General features: G+C 42.5%; 1 protein-coding gene across 16 annotated transcripts in view; it reads right to left on the bottom strand.

The window, feature by feature from the left end:
* The window catches only part of LOC129514588 (transcription factor 4), a 356,507-nt gene that overhangs the window by 159,808 nt on the left and 176,566 nt on the right, over positions 1-20,133 (bottom strand). For 15 of the 16 annotated variants that reach the window (XM_055333282.1, XM_055333286.1, XM_055333281.1 and 12 more), the window contains one exon: positions 16,892-16,956. In XM_055333282.1, coding sequence (XP_055189257.1) covers positions 16,892-16,956 — 65 coding nt within the window. Of the gene's footprint in view, positions 1-14,929; positions 15,008-16,891; positions 16,957-20,133 lie in introns of those variants that run through there. The other variant, XM_055333291.1, reaches the window with a different exon arrangement.

The following is a 20,133-nucleotide window of genomic DNA, read 5'->3' as shown; positions in this document are numbered from 1 at the left end:
ATTAAATGCTAAATTCACTAAGGAGCTACCTTATGAGCCAGACAGGTATTTTTACCCGCTGATAATAAAAATACCTCTCTCTCCCTCTCTCTTTCTCTTCCACTTAATCTCTCTCTCTCTCTCTCCCTCCCTCAGGCCCTCCCCCCTCTCTTTTACTTCTCTTTGGTTTCTACAAGAGCAGCTGGTTGGAAGCAGAGGATTCAGGAAGAAAAACAGGGCCAGTAACCAAAGCGGATTCAGAGTCAAATCTGTGGCTGTCCTGTCCACCTGCATTGCAGAAGTCAGAACGCCAGAAGTCCATTGTAGATAAAGAGGAATTTTAATAAAATACAGCCTCATTGAAATTGACCCCAATGTAACCAAGATCGTCCCCATCCACCGTGTACCCTGGCCACGTCTATTCAGCTCTTCTTCTTCAGCTATCCCAAAGAAGAGTCCGATCTGCCTGCCAGGCCTAAAGTAACACCCCCAAAGGTTTTTCTAAAATATACTTTTTTAATCATTGAAGAGAAAAGGAGAGGTGGAATGAGTAGATATTGGGGATACGCATCCTTCAAGAGTCGAGAGAAAAGGTCTGACTACAAGGCCTTTCCAGCTCTGGTTCAGCTCTGACAGCCTTGGAGGAACTTATCACTGCCAAAGCCCAGTGAACAGGCAACGGGACCATCACACAGCAGGGTCCCCGAGAGGCGGGATGTCCTCATGGCCGCTGCCTTCTAGCTCATCTCTGGAGACAAAGCTGTCTTTCTTTACGAGAAATGTAAGAAGCCATTCAATCTCTGCATTCATGACCCACAAGAAGGAGCAGTGCCAGGACAGAGCCTGAGACCAGCCACCGCTTCTCCAACACCAACACCTACACCTACACCTCTTGAGTCAAACCAAAACAGCAGGCCCTGCCTCCTGCCAGCTGTAGGTATCTCAAGAAACTGGGTCCCCAACCAGGGAATCCCCACTGGCTATGTTGCGGGTCACCAGGACGCCTGGCCAATCACTGAGCTCCTAAGGACTTGGGGTCCTTCTGCTCCCTCCTCCGCTCCTACTCCTTTAAAGCTGTATTATCATCCACACAGACCCCACTCACGGACACCAGAATATACCAACATTGCAAAGACTTGGCCACTCCAATCATTTCAAACTCTTCACCACTATTCCAGTTAATGCCAAAATGGGCACATTCTGACTCAAAGATTTTCCCCTCTTATGAATTCTCTCCTAAACTCAAAAATCCAAGAAGCACAATCGCCTGTAATTTCTTGGTCGAGCATCAATTTGCAATGTGTTATTTTGTAGCTTTTCCCAAATCTCATCAGCACTGAATATTTCTGATATTGAATGCCGTCTTTTATTTTTAGCTATGAAAGCAATGCTTACTGTAAAAAAAAAATCAAACAATACAGGAGTCTGTCAAGGCAAAAGACCAAGTATTTTGCACACACAAAACCAAGGAGGTCGTTCAAGGCCACCCCATGTCGCCCCAGCTTTGGAGGGGTGGTGGGAGCAGCTCCTGGGACCGACTTGCCACTCCCCCATCTCTTTCACCAGCTGAAACACCCCGAGGGGCCATCCTCCTGCCATGCAGCCCCCACTGGCCCAGAGCATTCCTGGAGATGGGCACCCAGACAAGAGGCGCTTGGAGCACAGAGAACAGCCACATGGCAGGGGACAAGAGGACACTGGCTTGCCACCTTGCACGTATCCACTCAGAGACCCTAATACCCATTTTCATGCTAAAACAGAAGGGGAAAGGAGGCAATCATTTCTACAGAGGAGGAAGTCATTACTCAGAAAGAAGCCCAGGGTATAGAAATATTAAGACTGGAGGGAAGGGGGCAAGGGGTGGCTCAGCGGTTGGGCGCCTACCTTTGGCCCAGGGCGTGATCCCAGAGTCCCAGGATCGAGTCCCACATCGGGCTCCCTGCATGGGTCCTGCTTCTCCCTCTGCCTGTGTCTCTGCCTCTCTCTGTGTGTGTCTCTTGTGAATAAATACAATAATTTTTTTTTTTTTTTTTTTAAAGAAGAAGACTGGAGGGCGGTTTGGCCAGCTTGCCATCCCTCTCAAGTGGAAGTATGGTTCAGGTTCTCAGGGAAATCCTGCCTTTGTTGCTCGGAGGCTTTTAATCTCCACGTTTTCTTTCTCCCGAGGACATGGCCTGCGTGTGAGCTCTCGCTCGTGGCAAATGGACCTTCTAGGAATCACATCTATGGAAAATAGCGTATTGACTGGCCTGCTTGCCTGGCTCATGGTTTGGTTCGGACCAGAACAATGGGGGCCTTATCAGTCCTCTGGGGTGCTGAAGATACTCAGGACTCTCTCCGGTTCCATTAGGGCTGCCTGACACCCTATCTTGCACACTTGCTTCTTAGTTATTGTAAAGCTTTTACATATTTAGGGAGCTTTTCCATCAAAATACTCTGGAATGGCTAGAGGCTCAGACACATTAATGATATCTGCACACATGTGCTTTTTATCCAAGTTCACAGCTCCTGGTCATTGAGGGTAAACAGTGTTATCAGTGATTATTATGGATTTAGTCAAATATATTTTATTTCTGTCATTTATGAGCGCTCGTGTTGGCTGGTATTTACAATGTCGGGATACTGTCACTTTGGCAACCTTCTGAGACAACATTTCTCCAATGTTACAGTGACATTTCAAAAGCTCAGTATTTACAAGCAAACTACACCCTCTGGCTCTGTGATGGTGCAATTCAGCGGTCGTTGAACAAAGGGATACTCGTCTAGAAATTTCTTCAGGATGTACCTCCAGCTGCTACTGGCTATTACTTCATGGTCTGGAGTAGCCCTAAGTTCTCTGGAAGAAAAAGGCCACAGAGACATCAAGGAAAAATCTCAATGCCACATGCTATTGAAGTTTTAACCATTCTGGGTGTGTCTTTATGAGTGAGGTCTGCTGTGTGGTGCTGACGAGTCTCACAACATCCCTGAGCTTTAGTTTCCCATCTTCTGCAAAGCAGCATTAGGCACCTTTCTTACTCTGGCATTCTATCCTTAAGGCTTCAATAACATAAATGCAAGTTAAACTCATTATCGTTGTTAGTTTTTTTTTTTTCATGCCCTATCTCAAGGTCATAAGAAAAAGAATCATGTGAAGGAAATGTGAAGAAGCAGATCATGATCTACTCAGCTCACCCACTTCTTCCCTGTTCCTATCCAGCCTCTGTCAAGCAAGATGTACCCCCCAGAGGATGAAGGAGGAAATGTGGGGGACAAGAGGCAGTTGGCACTGCGCTTCGCCCCTGCGCTTCAAGGTCTTGCCGTGCTCAGGTGCACGGTGGTCCTTCCACCAGCGGAGCAGAGTGACTACCACCGACAGGGCAATGATACTGCAGGAATTATGCACCACGTTGTGTACGATTTGTAGTTACTTACGGGAAACATCCAAAATACTCTCTTTTGTGGCTCTCTAAAGACAATGCTCTGGATATAGAGATTGCCAGGTTCATCATACCCTCTTTGAAATGCAGCCTTTCTCACTGACACAGAGAGAGGTCCCAGGGCTCTAAGCTGGGTGATACCTAAGCTAACGGTGAAAAGAAAGTGGGAACCATCTATGAGAAGCCTCTGTGGGCTCTTTACTCTGACAAAAAGGGTCACCAACTTTATCTAGAAATAAAGAAGTGATTAGGGAAAATGATAAATCTGGAGACAAAGGACTTTGTCCCCTAGTTTCATCTCCGTCACCTGCTATTAATACTGACAAAACTACTCTGAGTGTTTCTGTTTTGTTATCAATAAAATGGGAATCGAAAATAGTCCCTACCTCACTGGGGTCACTGGCATGATTAAGACAAGAAACTTGCATGGAATTTGCTTAAATGTAAGTGATTTGCTCGCAAGTTCTAGAATTTACTTTTCGTTGGTTCGTTTATTCACTTACTCATCTATCCATGACACCTGAGCAAACACTCACTGAGTGTCCTCTGCTAGGCACTGGGGATACAGATGACAGCCCTGCTCCCTGGGCTTTTCTGGCTGTGCAGAGTGTGACAACTGTCAGGAGAAAGAAGTGCACCAGTGGCTACCTGTGCACAGAAGAGAGCCCCTCATTCTGGCCTGGGTATAACACCAAGGGTCCCCAGAAGAAACAATGCATGAACTGAATCTTGGATGAAGAGCATGAGTTGTCTGGTAAAATGAAGGGGAAACAGGATGAAGATATTCCAGGCCAATAGTAGGGCTCTTGTAAAGACAGAGAGAATTATGAAAGAGCCCTGAAGGGAACTGCAAACAGCTCAGTAAGGCTGGAACAGATGTGAGTGAGTGTGAAGGACAAGGCTGGAGGCCAAGACAAGGACCAGGCTATCAAGAGTCCGTACATCATGCTAAGGATGGGCACCTGAAGCCAGGAAGGGAGGCGAAGCAAGGGTGTAAAGGCATCAGGGTTTTGTGGAGAAAACCACTCCAGCTGCCATGTGAGGGAGGTGGGGATGGAGGGAAGTAGAGCAGTAGAGACAGCAAGAGTGGTGACTGGGGAGTGTGCAGGGTGGGGCAGATTTATTGGTACAGGAAGCAGGACCCATGAAATCTGAAAACTGAGGGCTTCTGGAGGGGGAAGGGGAGACAGAGCAGTGTCTGCTGGCACCTGGAGGTCAGTCACCAAGCCAACACAGAGGAAGGACTCATCTTGAGGAGAAATTCAATCAATAAAATTCAAGGTCAAAAGCACATTTGACCTTGATTGCCACATTTTACTCTAGCCCTTTGAAAAGCAGATCTAAATAAGTGCAAGAATACGAATTTGGGAAATTATGCGTTAGAGCCTCCAATCAGATGACGGTACTATTAGCTCAAACCTTCTACCAAGGTAGTATAATATCGTGGCCTTCTGGGGTCGAGTCGGGTGGGGGTGGGGGAATAGGGTGCTATTTCCTAATAAATATTTACTGAACACCCAAATCAAGGTGTGGTGGAATAAATTATTATGGAGTGTTCTGGAATGTTCTTAATTGCTGGCTGAGGTTCTACAGAGCTATTAGTACGTCTAGAATAGCATTCTATTTCTACAGCAATATCTATAAATATCTAGAACACAGATAAAATGATTTGGACCAGGTAACTAAGGGAGACCTATTGACTAGAACTCCACAGGAGCCTCCAATCTTGACATCTGAGTTTCTGAAGGCACACTATGAAATTTTAAGGATGGTACAGTTACCTAGGATACAATGGGATGAAAATCTGCTTTGTAATGAAGTATGAAATGGAGGCAGTCTGGAGTCTAGGAACGATGGGGTGTATGTGTTATCTGCAAAGGGAAGGGAGAACAAGTTCTCCTAGAAATAAATCCAAGAATAATCCCTGCCCCCACAAATAAAACCCTAAACTTAAATATTCTTTTCATGGACAAAATGACACCCAGGACTTGTACTCTGGAAACAAATGCAAGCAAATCTTACTTGGTAAGATTTCCCAAGTAGGACTGAGAGGTATAGGTCCCTATATTAGTGCCTTCTCTTTGGTTGAGACAGCCTAGTGGTCAAGATGCAGGACTCCGTGAGGGACTATGGCAGAGTAGGAACAACTGTTGACACTCCTCTTTGCCACATGTCATTGGCCATAGCACATCCTCTACCACTGCTGTTGTCATGTCGGACCAGGAACTCTACACAGGACAGTTCTGAATGGCAGAGCTCAGCTTGACAAACTGACATCCCAGTTCAAAAGTACTGGTAGGAGACATTTCCACAGGAGGTAGTCACATCCAGAAGAAGGAAGTTCAATGGGTCAGGTTTCAAAGGAGTAGTATGGCCTCGATTAAGTAGTATTCCCCAACTTGTGCCTGAATTGTGTTCAAAAAGTTTGTTTAGAATTTATGATGTATTTTTCTATAAAAAAAATCACAAGGTTGAAAACCTTCTAAGATCTTGAATTTTGATTCTCTTGGGTTTTTGGACCCAACTTGTAAGCAATGACTCCATCTAGGACTTAGCCTTCTTTTTTTTTTTTGTTTGTTTGTTTGTTTGTTTTAAATGATCTCCATGCCCAACATGGAACTCGAACTCATGACCAGAGATCAAAGGCTGAATGCTCTACCAACTGAGCCAGCCGGGCGCCCCTCAGACTTGGCTTTTTATCCCCACAAAACTGAATCTCTGTGAACCATGAGAGGGGCAGGAAATACCCTCACTGGTCAGAGACTAAGCATAATTGCACAGACACAGGCAACCCCCAGTAGAACCAAATGGCCACTAGTTTTTATCAACAGTCTTATCAAAAAAGAAAATTCATCATTTAAGCATGCAACTATTTTTAATCCTGACCCGGTGATCAATCAGGCTGCTTAATTCTCTTCCTCCGCTACAGCAACAATCACTCACTATTTATCGGGGACTCCTTCCTGGGAAACCATCCACTTTCCAACTGTCATCAGAGGATCTATTTTCCAAGTCTGCGCTCACTTGGGGAACAGGCATCCATGCCTCATTCCCTCAGTCCATTCCCACACTGCCCTTTCAATAGCACAAAACATTCTTTCTCTCTAAGGAACTATGCAATGAGAAACCTTCACATTCTCCTAAATGGTATGTGGTTTTCTTCCTATTCCTGTGGTGGGTATCTTGTTTTTAGAATTTTCTCCGTCAATATCAAGCAAGTTGGCAAACTTTTCTTCTTGCCTAAATCATTGTTCTTGTGGCATGATGAATTCACTACGAATCATCATAGAGACGTCCTGCATACCTGTTTTATTCCCATCTGGGTAGCAATTATTTTACAGACATTTATTATTGACCCAATCTTCAAAAAAAATGTAAATGTGAAGGTAAGGAACATAATCTTAATCACCTACATATACTTTGTATGATCTCGTAACTTATTCCCTCTTCGTTAACTATTGCCTTTTCTGCGCTTATGGTGATCAGATTGATCTCTAAAAAGATTGTCAACATCTCTCTCAAAGCATAAGGTTTCAGTTGAGATCTCAATCCTGATTTCCTTATGTCTACTGAAAAATCACTTAAGAGGTAAATCTACATGCTGGGTCCTATCCCTTTGACTTTACGTATCCTGCATTTACTGCAGTGAGGTTCTCAGGCTTCCTTCATACAACCTACATGGTTTTTGTTTTTGTTTTATATTTGAAGATGAGGGTAAAGGGAAAACAAAAGTGAGAAGAGATGAAAGTGACTTATTATCAAAGTATGAGAAAAGCTAGCTACTTGGCTAAATAAAAATAACATATTTAGTGATTTGTAATATAAGAATAAAATGAACTCCCTGGGTCTCAGGAGGTCTGCAATATGATCTTTGCAAAAGGTAGCTTGCCAATTTAATTGAGGTAGGAGTTATTTAATTTTTTTACAGGTATAGTTTTCAATAAAACTACATATGCCTATAATACTGCAATGGCAGATGTGTCTCGATTATTAGAGGTGGGCTCAAGGGAATATATACAATGGATCTTGAAATCTGTAAGCAGCTGTTGGGGGGGTGCTGAAATGATGGGGGAGGGCATTGTACCACACACACATGTTCCTTAAGTGCAGCAATGTTTTGTTATTTTACTGCAGGTGTATTACAGAGATGAAATTTAATAACTTACTGTATACAATACCAATAAAACTGAAAAGATTCAGTGCCCTGCTGTTCATTATCACTGTACAAATGAGCTCGGATTATTCTGTGTGCATGCACGGTCAAACCCCGACACATAGGGGACCCCCACATCCAGAGCCCGAGGGAATGGTCACTTCTTGAAAACCTCACTGATCTTCTCCCTAATTACCTTCTTATCACTGAATTGTCATTGTCCCAAATTCACACAAGCATGTAGTGTTAATCTGAGGTAGGCTGGAAATAAGATATACCTAGTATTTTGCTTTCAAATGTCCTAGAAAGCCCTCACTGGAAGATGTCTTCTGAGAGGAGAGGGTAATGAAATCAAGGAATATACAGATTTCATTAAGTACCCTAAGAATTAAGCAGTGACATTATATTCTATTCAACAAAATCGGGGCAAGTGCCAGGCCAAGGATGCTATCCCCACTACAATTTGACTTTTCCCTTTATTAAGCCCCAAAATGAGTGCCATCCTGTGAAAAGACATTTCTGCATTAGAAATGCTGAAGCAAATGCGACTATGTATTCTTGCGGGGTTTCTTCTCCCAAGAAACTACTTCTAGTAGATAATACATAACACACTGAACATAAAAGGTCCATGCTCCAGGAAGCTCAGTTTAGTTTATCTGTGAGAGAACGTATATGTAAAGGAATCCACATAAACACCCAGGACACACACACACTTTTTCAAAGGATGAGACTCAATTCTAAGCAGGTTACCATATCAGGCCCAGCAGCAGACTTGGTATCTTTTCCTTTCTGAAGTATTTATTTCTAAAAAGATTATGGGGTTTTGTTGGCATATTGCAGCGTTCCCACTATTTTAACTTGGGGTCTCAGTTTTAAGAGTTTCAGAAGATATCTCCTTAATGATGAAACCACTTCAAGCATGGCCAGAGATAAAGGAGTAAATAAGTACTCCTGCCATTTAACAGTGAAAAGTTCTCCTGACGCTGCATTGGGAGCATAACTGCCTTTCTTACGGAAAGAAGCTACAGGGCTATACCGATTTCTGCACCAGGGGCAGGCACCTTGCAACATTAAATCTTACCAAGTACCCCTCAGTGTTAATTTGAATCAATTGTTTAGTCATTAACTGACTTCCCCTTTCTCTTCATGTATCAAAAATATAAAGATGAATTGAATCCTTAATTGCTACTGGTCATTAAAAAAACCCCTGAATACTTTTTAGAAGAAAAGAGGTTAATCCCAAGTTTCTGGCGATATTTCCATTTGGATATTAGGACTTATTTTTTTTTTTGGTGTCTCATAAATCATCTCAAAGCAATTTAAGTCTTTTTAATGTACTCACTGTCCTGAACTATTGGATAAAACTTGCCTATGCTTCTAACACATATGTCATTTCATATACTTTGCAAGCGAGTTAAGCGTCATAATAAAAATATGAGGGGGTCACATTTAAAAGCCTGCGAAAGGTCTGGCTTCAGCATCTCCCTCTATGCAGTTCTTATAGTTTTGGAAAAATAATTTGATCTAGGAAGAATCTAAATTCATGTCATAGCACACCATACCCTGCTTGCAATGCACAAAAAGCAAGGCCCAAATACGATCTATACATTTTTAAGAAAGTGTTCATGCTCTTGCTAAAATGTGAACTGGCATACTTTACCCCAGCCTCTTCACGGGGAATCTTTATTGGTTTTAATGGACTTGCACTGAGGGTACTGCAGAAGGGGCCATGCATACAGACACGTGTGGTTCATCTAGGAACAATACCGGCAGCAATGGGCCCCACAGTCAGGAGCCAGGGGGGGGCCTCTGCCCTCTGCCCCCCTCACCCCAGTGTCTGGAGTTCGAGCATACGCTGAACACACTGGAGGGCAGCTACTGTTCCAGGTACCATGTCAGGCCCAGACTCTCCAGTGGGCCTGGAATCTTCCACAAATGGTTTTCCAGGTGGGCTGTAATACGGATCTTTCAGCCTAGCAACCTCAGCATGGGTTGGAGCAGTAGGGAACCCATGTTGGAAGAGCACTGGCTCTAAAATTGGACATTTTAGAGCTCAAAATCTGGCTGTGGGGCTTACTTGGGCCGTGGCCTTAGGCCGGCTCGCTTTCCTTCTTTGGGCTTCATTTTCTTAATTATTAAACGAGGACATAATAATCACCAGAGAGGTTTATCCTGACACCTAATATTAAGTTCCCAGGCTTCCTCTAGATTGAGGCCACACTAACATTTGGAAATCCATTCGTTTTGACACCCACGTACCGGTCACATCCCAGTTGTGGTAGGACTCGGGGGGTAGGGGTCCACACCTCCTATCTTAATGACCCTCCATAGAGCAACTCTGAGCAACACAGCTGCCTACCAGACTCCCTGGGTCAGCCACTGATGGTCAACCTTGTGAGGTCGTTAAGAATAATTACTAGAGCACAGAGGGGGCAATATGAGAATCTAGGGAAACTCCAGTGCTTATGACAAGATTAACCTAACAACTAGGGACAGAGATTGTCATAAGGTCCCAAATTTCAGCAAAAGAATACTAGAGTTTAGTTTGCAAGGAGACATTACCTATAATTACCTCCTTCCTCCTACAATTTAAGCTTTTCTGAACTTTAGCCTGAGCCATAACTATTTTTTTATCAATATACGTCACGAGATTTGAAGACTGCTTTAATGCTCCCAGTGCCCTCCAGTTCCATATTTAACACAAGGATTATTGACATTTATTTGTCTATGTATGAAGTGCTTAAATTACCAGAGCTAAAATACGAACAATGAAAGGAAGCTTTTGCAGAACGTCAGCTATAAATGTAGACGGACTGATGGAGGTTTTTTTTTTTGTTTTTTTTTTTTAATCACTAGTTCAAAAGCTTCTAGTACAGGCAAGCATTATCAATGTGTGCTAAAACTATATCAGGTCAAAGACTATTGAAGAACTGGGATATTTGCCCAGTGCTAATGTATCAACACAAAGATTGTTTACCGATTGCAAAAAGGGAAAGGTTTCTTCACAACAGAAAGATCTGGGGGTCTCCACTTTCACCAAGTGATTAAAGTTAGCATCATCAGTAGCAACAAAACTTGACATTATATGCCTCCCGATGGAATGCAATATGAAGTGCATAGCTTCACCTATGAAATACTCGGGCCAAAAATGTGCAACATCCATATGAAGAAACCTTTAGACCTAATTCAACAAATTAAACTGCACCACAAAGAAATAATCTGAGCAAATTCTAGAGGGGAGAGTATTTTTCAAGACAATGGGCCTGATGCCTTTAGAGTAAATATTTAAAAAAAATGCAGGAATTGCTCTAGTTTAAAAGAAATCATAAAGAGACATAGGAACTAAATACCACACATGAATGCAATAACTGGGAGGGAATAAAAAGAAGAAGAAAGCTACGGAGGACATTTTCACAGGGGGACAATTTAAGAAATCTGAATACAAATAGGGCATTAGATTAGGAAACTATGGTTATTTTCTTGAGGGGTGATAACTATTTTATTTCAATGGCTAAGTGTTTAAATTTTTAAAAGACTCACGCTGAAAAATACAGAGGTGAAATCTTATTAGGGCTGCCACTTAAAAATGGTTCACCGAAAAATGTATATGTGTATTTATACACATGAAGCAAATACGACGAAAATCAGCAACTGGTTAAGTGGTGGTTATATGGCACTGCAGTTTCTTATTTTTTTTCAACTTCTCGGAGGTACTTGAAAATATATACTATGTGAGATTTCTAAAAAATGTTATAATTAAATAAGTGGAGCTTGATCGTCTCCGCTGCTATCCATAAAGCTGCTCGTGGGGGGCTGAAGGGAAAGTAGGCAAGAGCTTCCCTTTGTTTTCCTCTTTAGTACCTCATGCATCACTTAAGGCCCAATAAATATCTATTTACCAATACACGGCAAGAATGGCTCCAGTGTCCCCTTTGGCGAGTGTTGGGGTGGCTGTTGGGCAAGAGGTGCACCCACGGCAGTGCCTGAGAAACCCCCAAACCAACAAGCTGGTGCCTGAGAAACTGCTCGGGGCAGAGCCGCGAGGGCATCCACAGGGCAAACTCAGGCCCTGCGAAGTCAGGAGTCGTCACGATTTTAAATACTTCGTCCCTGTGTCCTCGCCAGCACCCTCGGGAAGGACGGGACCTGCTTCTGACCCGTGGCTCCAGTAACGTGCCCACCGCAAACGCAGGGCATGGATCCCCTCATCGCCTCCTTCCAGAAAGCTCAGGCCTCGAACGCTGAGCCCACCACCAGGCTGGTCGTGAGGGCCTGAAGCTGGGGGATGAGGGACTCTCCACGACGTGGCCTCTGTGGCCCTCGGGGCCTGAACGGCGTGTTGGGAGGGCGACTCCCAAATGATTTTCTCGGTTTTGTAGGTGGGAAGACAGCGCTGACCCTCTGGCTCCCATGCATGGCCATACAGGCTTCCCCCCTCCAAAGGGATCCTAACCGAGGTGCTGGGGAATAAGCAGTAGGGGATCCACTCCTCGCCCGCTGGGCAGAGTCCACATGGCGCAAGGTCAGGCCCATGCGGTCCCGGCCCTGTCCGGGAGTCTTGGTGGAAACCAGCAGGAAACGAGCCTCAGTACTGGCAAACTCCAGAGGCCTTGTAAGGGGGCCGCGCAGTGCTAAGGCGAGAGCACAGGGCCCGGTACGGGGACGGAGGAGGGTCCCGGGAAGATTGCACTGGCCCCGGGCGGGTCCGTTGCCCCCCCACGAACGAACGTTTCAGTGTAACGTCCAATGAGAAAGACAGGATGCATTTCTGCCTCCGCAAGACCTAAGAAGCCATTTTCCTAAGAAGGGATAAAGGATTTTGTGCCTTCTTTGCTTACATCCTTTCTATTTTAACTTCAGGTAAAGAAAAATTAGAGGAGCCACGAGTTTTAGAATTAGGTCATTTGTAACTCTTCTTGTATCAAAACTAAAAATAATTAAAAGAAAAAAATTCTTGAATGCGTAATTCATTTCAGAACCAACTATCATGTTTACTTTCAATGAACCCCAAACCAAGAGGTCTGTGGGCAAATCAAATTTCATACAGAGAAGACCCATTTTCTACACAGTGTCAAAGTTTCTGGAATTTAACAGAAGTATCTGAGATTAAGGCTAATTCTTAAATTCCATCGTTTTAAGATCTCAACATCAAATAACTTTATCAGCATAGTCCTATTTGATTACTTGCTGAGAGAGAGAAAGAATGTGGATGAGGTTAAAGCCTTGGACTTCACTAGAGCAAACAAGATAGGGGCTGGGACGTTCAGTTGCAGAATTCTGTATAAAGACTTCAAAGCATCCTCCTGATTTTCAGTAAATCACTAATTTTTACTGCCTTTTCAGTGAAGTGCATACGCAGAGTATCTCCACGTCTTGAGTAATCAAATTAAGGCAAGAAGTCTACAACCTTTTTCAAGGCCAGTGGCAATACCAGTTTTTGAACATGTCTTTAGAACATACTCCTACAGAACATTCTAGGAAATTATCAAACCTACCTGCACAATACAATCGCCTGGGGAACTGTCAGAAAAACAAAGGCCCAACTCATAAGATTCTAATTTCATTGGTCTCAGATAGGGCCCAGTTTTCCACATAGTACATGTGAGCACACACACGCGCATGCACACACACACACACACACACACACACACATCCCAAACACACATCTTGTCCAGGAGATACTAATAATGAAACCATTGCTTTAGACTTGGGGTATATCCCAAAAAAGAAAAGACAAACAATTCCTAATAATCCATCCTGAACTTCCATGTAAGGGGAAAACTTCTGCCTTAATAACAATCACTTGTGTTGACATCATCATCTCATTCAAAAACAGAAGATAAAAAAGTTTGCAATCGCCAAACATCCTATTCCAAGCAGCAAAAGAGGTCAAAAGCAAATGACATTTTTTTCCCTTTGTCATCTGCAGCGATGCCAAATGAGGTATTAGCTATTGGTTATCGTATTAAGGTTGGACTATCTTGTGAAAAACTTTATTTCCGCTAATTTTCATTTCTGTCAGACTTTCCATTATAAATTTTATTTTCTCTGCCAGTAAAAGTAGTATGAGGTTGCAATTTGGCAAGAACATTTTAAGCCTGGGTGTGATTTCCGTACCCCAATTTGATTTAAATTAGTTTTGCCATATTTACTGAGCACTAAAAAAAGTCCATTTGGCCGCTTTGCTTTGTCTATTGGTTCATTTTCTATACAATTTCAAAAGTCTGAAAAAGTTACCATGTTTACCTCTGATAATTTTACGTGGAAATGCACTAATGAATTCATATTACCCCATGACTATTTATGATGAAAACAACTTAATAAAGAACCCACCAGCCTTTGTTTTTTGGCTGAAATACCTGCTTTTAAAAAGCCACGTGTCTATCCCTATTAGTGTTAAATCCTCAAGAGAAACGTAATGCACATATATATATATGTTATATTATATACATGCGACATATATATATATATATAATAGATATATTTTAACCTGATGCATTTTTGAAAAAAAAAAAACATGCATTTCAAAATAATAATTTATTTCTCCAGAACGGCTTTTTGCTACCTGTTGCTTACCACCACTATTTCTCTATACCAAACAAAAGGCTATTGGGACTGGAACAAGCATCTTCCCGTTTAACAGTGCTCATCCCCCTAAGTCCACAGGATACGTTGTTATAATACGATAAAGCTGCTTTGGGAGCTCCTCAGGGCATATCATCTAAAGGATTTCCACCCAGCATCTCTAAAATGTAGTAAACAGGAGAAACAAAAGCTTCCTCTCCAGGAGAGCCACTCACCTTGCCACACAGTGGGGAATCATTTCAGCTGTGATCTGCTACTTAGACTTGAAGCCCAAGATACCGAGACTTTGCCTTTCCCTTTGGTCTGCATAGCTGGTGTTGGAGACAGGGATTCAAAAAAGCAATTCGGCACCAGAGAAACATTCACTGGAAGACACACTATGGTCTGCTCTATTCTCAAATTTCACGGAAAGCAGAAACTCATAATATGTGCACTTTTCCTCTCCAGCCCCTATTTTCTCAATCGGGGAATTTCCGAAATTTGGCTCTTTAATTTATCCTTAAGTGATCACACTGTTTATGGATACTGCTGAGACCACGCTAAGCACAGAGAAAGTCGGTTCTTGCAAGACTCACGACCGTGAAGCAGACACAAGAAAGAGAGAAATCTCCACACTCCACAGCTACACTATGAAGACTTTTTAAGAAAAGCAGATGCAGGCACACTCCTATATACAATGAGAATTTTCCTGGACACGAATGTCTCAAAATGCGCCTCCCGAGGCCCAGAAATGCAGCCATCACACACCGGTCCGTCCACCTCTACTCCACCCTCTGCCCCTTCCACTTCTCACCTGGTGTTTGCCAAAAAAATAACTTCGGTCTCACCCGAGGGAAGTATTTCCCACAAACCGAGGGAGGGTCTGTGTCCCTGCACTTACACAGACAGACTCACGCGGTCTGGATGATGCTTTAACAAGTTAAGGGGCCTCGCGCTTACTCAGCAGAGGAAATCTTTGTGTCTGTGAGGAATCACGCCAATTCCTATTAGTAAGAAAGGATACAGGGGCGAGGAAGCCTATTCTCTCATTGACCAGAAAAAGAGGCCCAGCGAAAACAGAGACCTCTGCCATGACCATCTGCAAAAAGGAAGGATGTTGTCAACTTTCTTCTCCCCAAAACTCTAGTGACCTCTGCCTTGACCCTCCGCAACCAGATACACAGGAACCGGCTCTTCTGCAGGAATTGAGAGCTTTACACCAGAGACTCAGCACTGAGAGGCTTGTCGCCGGAGCTATCTGCCCCGAACATTTGCACTCACATTCCAAAGATGTTTCCGTTGTGCTGGAATGGCTGTAAATTTCTTTCCTGCAGAATTCTTTCCAAACAAACTGCCATGAACTGTACTCTGCAGCTTGTGCAGCAGGAGTTCTTAACCAAGCACCAGTTCACTTCGTTGCGACCAAGCTTTCAGATGCTGAACAGGACTGAATTGGTGGCTGGGCCAGAGGAGGCAATTTTAAAAATGCAAATATATCCAGGGGGGGATAAAAAAAAAAATAAACCTCCAGCAGAATTCCACCTCTAGTGACATATGACTGATGCATAAAGGTAACATCCTTCACAGGCTCTGTTTAATTGCAAAAACTGTCTGCTTGCATTTTCCAGGATGTATTAAACAGGTTGTTTCAGAAATTCAAAACGGATTTGTTCCCATATCCTTAAAGAAAATGGGAGGGTGAGCGGGTTGGAGAGCAAGCATTCCCTTTCGAGCATAAGAAGAATGTACATTCTGTTTGGGTGAGGAATGAGACAGTAGAAAGCTCTGAATATGAGAGAGGATTATTAAATTCTACCAAGAGTTTGCCCAAGTAAGAAACCAATGCACTTACAAAAAAGAAAGCCTAAATCCTAAGCAAAATCAAAGATTTTAAACATACGATTAATACCGATATTGAAGTCAAAAAAAAAAAAAGGAAAGAGAAAGAAAGAGAAAGAAAGAAAGAAAGAAAGAAAGAAAGAAAGAAAGAAAGAAAGCAAGCAAGCATCTACAAAAACTCAATTGTCCTAAACCAAAGCTTACACTTTTGGCCATGGATAGTATTTTTAGAAGTGGGCTTTCTCTGGAGAGTGCAAAGTATGCAAATGCAGAGTGCACAGAGACACAAACACACACATGCTATACCTTTGTATTACACTGGCATTTTATTATTTAATTAAAGTACTCTTATTTTTCTAGCTCACGCATGCTTCCCCTGAGACGGCTTTGCTGTTAGCCTGCTGGCCTTGACTTCCAGCCAAAAACAATTCAGAAACAAAAAGGGACAACAAATCATATTTTCACAGACATTTTTATCTCTCAATACAACCCTGTTTTCACACAACATCATACAGCCCCTATGAAAACTATAATTTAGGGCAACAACCCACCCGAAACCCAGGGTCTGACGCATGGCTACATGAAGTATTTCTAGTGTAAGAAATTCGTAAGTTCTTAATTGCAAATAAACTCTTTTGATAGAACAACTTTAACGGACATTGCTGGTTTGCAAACAGTGCCACTGGTATCGGCTGATGGATTAAAAAAAAAAAAAAAAGGCCAGTGAATGCAGTTCTGATACGGCAGGGATCTAGAGACGAGGTGTTTATTACTTCCCAGCTCTGTGTTATTTCATTACTTTATAAAAGAGAGAGGCATCGGCAGATATTCAGTGCATCTCAGTGCCACAGTCTAAAATGCATCACCTAATTTACAAAACACACCGATTTACCCGGTTAATTCTCTCAGCCCTTCCCCAAGCAAGATTCTCACTTACCTGGTGGCAACCCTGTAAGTTTGATTCTCTCCCATAAGATGAGTATGAGCCCCTTTCTGTTTTACCTGCCAAGAGAAACAACAAAAAAGTGTAAATTATGTTTTTCCTTAAAAAAAAAAAAAATCTCCAGGTAACAGGCATCCACTTCTCTTCCCCGATGTTTACATACGTAAAGTAGGCACTGCTGGCAATGTATGCAAGCAAGAGAAGGAATAACACTTCCTCACTCTGGCTATGATAAACTGGAAAAAAAATATCCTTCATGCCTATTCTTAGCCAAACTGCTCCACACTTCCAAAAACTGTCATTCCAATGGCCTCCACTTTCTCTAACAAACAAATTGTCAGCCCTTATTTTCACTTTCTTTCTCTCACAAAATTTAAACAATTTCATTTTTATTTACACAGCAGGCAAATTATCTATGTAATGACCCTCGTCTAGTAATTCCCATTGATTATATTGACACTTAATGGTGAGGCCAAAGCTAATCAATCAAGGCTCTCCAGATGGTGAAAATAGCAAAGAAACTACTCAAAATTCTGAGACTCCCCTCTCTCTCTCTGTCTCTCTCTCTCTGTCTCTCTCTTTTTTAAACTCCCTTTCCCAGGGGGTACACCCCATCATGATCAAGATGATGATGGAATTTACACTGGGGAAGGGGGCTTTTGCAGAATGGTCCCCTCTGAACCCAAGTTCAGATCCTACCGATTGACCCAGTGGAACAAGGAATAATGGAACGTCCATGTCTTGTGCCAATTCTAACAACTCAGCTTTTATCTGTGGATAGCTCTACGGGGATGTATAGAGCCTCAGATGCTCTTTGGCCACATCTAAGGATACAATCAGGCTGCTTATTTGGGTTATTTCAGAAGTATGTTTAGCCTTAATAATTTGCAAGGGAGACAATGAAGCCACATTACAAGAGATCTAAGCAATAGAATTTAGTGACATGTGAAGAGCTGTCATAGAAAACCAACCCATATTAGGACATCAAAAAGGACCAGTGGCATGACCAAGTGGCCAGAACACAAACTCCATCCCACCCCACCCAAGACGGAGGGATACTTCTCTCTTCAAGACTAGAGCTGAGAGGGACACAGCACATCACACCCAGAACCCGACTATTCTTTTTTTTGTTTTCCAATGGGAAGATTCAAAACTAGTATTTGGAGAGATCAGAATTGAAATCCTTCTAAAGTCTACACCCCCAAGTTTTCCTCCCTCCACTCCAGTTAAAATAAATGTTAAAAGTAACGGCAGTCATTTTTTATCTTTTGGTTCAATGACAATGCTATTAGAGTCCACCTTCCTGACACCACACAAAGAACGGATCTTCAATAAATCTGCTATCCTGTCAAAAGTGTACCTGATACCGAAGTTCACTGTATTCATAAAATGGAAGATGATTTTCAAAGAAAGCCAAACCTGAGTCTCAAAATTAACCCTCTCTCCCTCAGTACTAACTTTTCTATTGGCTTCAGAGAATCTCCGACTTAGGAAAACACTCCTCCCTGCTCCCCCATATCTGGCATAGTGATCGGGGCAAAGCAGAAAATCAATCCCCATATCAGTTTCAATTCCCATGAAACAGGATACCATCTCATAGACTGTCAGTCTCCAGAGATCTAAGACAATAACTTTCATTGTATGAGGATTTTACATTAAAGTCAATATGCGTTTACCCATTTCAGAAGCATAAGTGGTCATATACACGTATTTACTTTTCTGTGTAAGTCAAATGTAGGCCACTTATACCCTTGAACTTCCCTTTATAAATATTACTAACAGAAAAGAGCTCGACCTTTACGAGCTACCAAATGAGGTATGTCCTTCCTTAAGCTCTTATGTCTGAAAAGCTTCACTACAACCACCACACAGTTCACTCTGACATAATATTCACTTGTTTAACTACCAGAAAAAGCAGGTGAGGAGGTTAGGGAGGCGGGCGGACAAAGATAGAAAGATAGGTAAAGTAGAATTTACTCTGACTTCCTAGGAAATTGGAACATCTAGTGTCCTGTTTGGGTAATTTCTAAAAATTGGATTGCAAAATACAGTAAGAAGGTAGAGGGATTATCCATCTCTTTTCTCTAGAAGGAATTACTGAAGCTGTCCCCTATAGAATCTCTCCACCTGGCATTATTTCCCAACCCGACTCCAACACATAGAACTGGAGGGATGAATTTTCCTACCAAGATTTGTCTCAATTCATATATATATATATATATATATATATATATATATAAAGTTGAGGCTATTCCTTCCATTATTTTAAAGCTAGAAGGTCAGTGCAAATAGTAAGGAGAGAGAGAGAAGAGAGAGAGAGAATGTGAATGAAAATAAATGGGAGAGAAAGGAGAGAAATCAAGAGAGGAGGAGTGAAATGAAAAGAGCAAGGGGCTAGGAAGGAAGGGAGAGAAGAGAATATGAATTCACGCTGCACAGAGTCCCCAAAGTACTCTTGGCTACATAGACCCGGCATTCTTTACTATCATATCAGATACAGACTGCTTAATCTTAATTTTGCTTGTTAAAAAATATTTATCCAGATACAAAAATAAACCCACTGCAAATTACAAGTTGTCAGGGTTAAAAATCTACTCCTGTTTGTGTGGGGGAGGATAAGAGACCAGCATAGACATGAATCATTCTCAGTAATTTGAGTGTTTCCATGACATCAATGGGCACCCGTCCAGGACTCTGTCGAAGTCTGCGAGGTACCAAAGAGGCAGCGCAGCCAGCAGGAGGCTGGGAGGTGCACTTTTTTTTTTTTTTTAATTTTTTTTTTTTTTTTTTTTAGGATTATGCTCCTTGTAAAGATTTCCTCTGTAGCATCCACTTTTCCCATCAGATAGATGGCTCCGGAGATCATGAGCGAACACGTTTCACTCTGAGAGTGTCAGCCTTTAACTTTATTACATCTTTTTGTTCCCAAATTCAACTATAAATCTGCCCTCAGAGCCCAGACCCCTGTTTGGAAGCAAAATAATCGGAGGCTGTGGACGGACCCCAGCACCTCCTCAAACGTGTCAGATCCACTGCCACCGTTTGCTAATGACAAACAGCAGCCATTTTACAATGACACCTCGTGCCTACGATCTAGACACGGGTAGATGGTTCTCGATGGGGGTGTGCGTGTGTGTCTTTTGTGTGAACTGCCCATTACAGACCAGCTCTGGTTCTGATGTCGACCTTCTGCTTAAAATTCACTGCCACATGGGTCTCAGATAATAACATGCTCA

Source organism: Nyctereutes procyonoides, unplaced genomic scaffold (assembly GCF_905146905.1).
Source record: "Nyctereutes procyonoides isolate TBG_1078 unplaced genomic scaffold, NYPRO_anot_genome, whole genome shotgun sequence".
NCBI lineage: Eukaryota > Metazoa > Chordata > Mammalia > Carnivora > Canidae > Nyctereutes > Nyctereutes procyonoides.
Note: the sequence above shows the minus strand (reverse complement) of the source record. Positions and strands in the feature narration are given on the sequence as shown.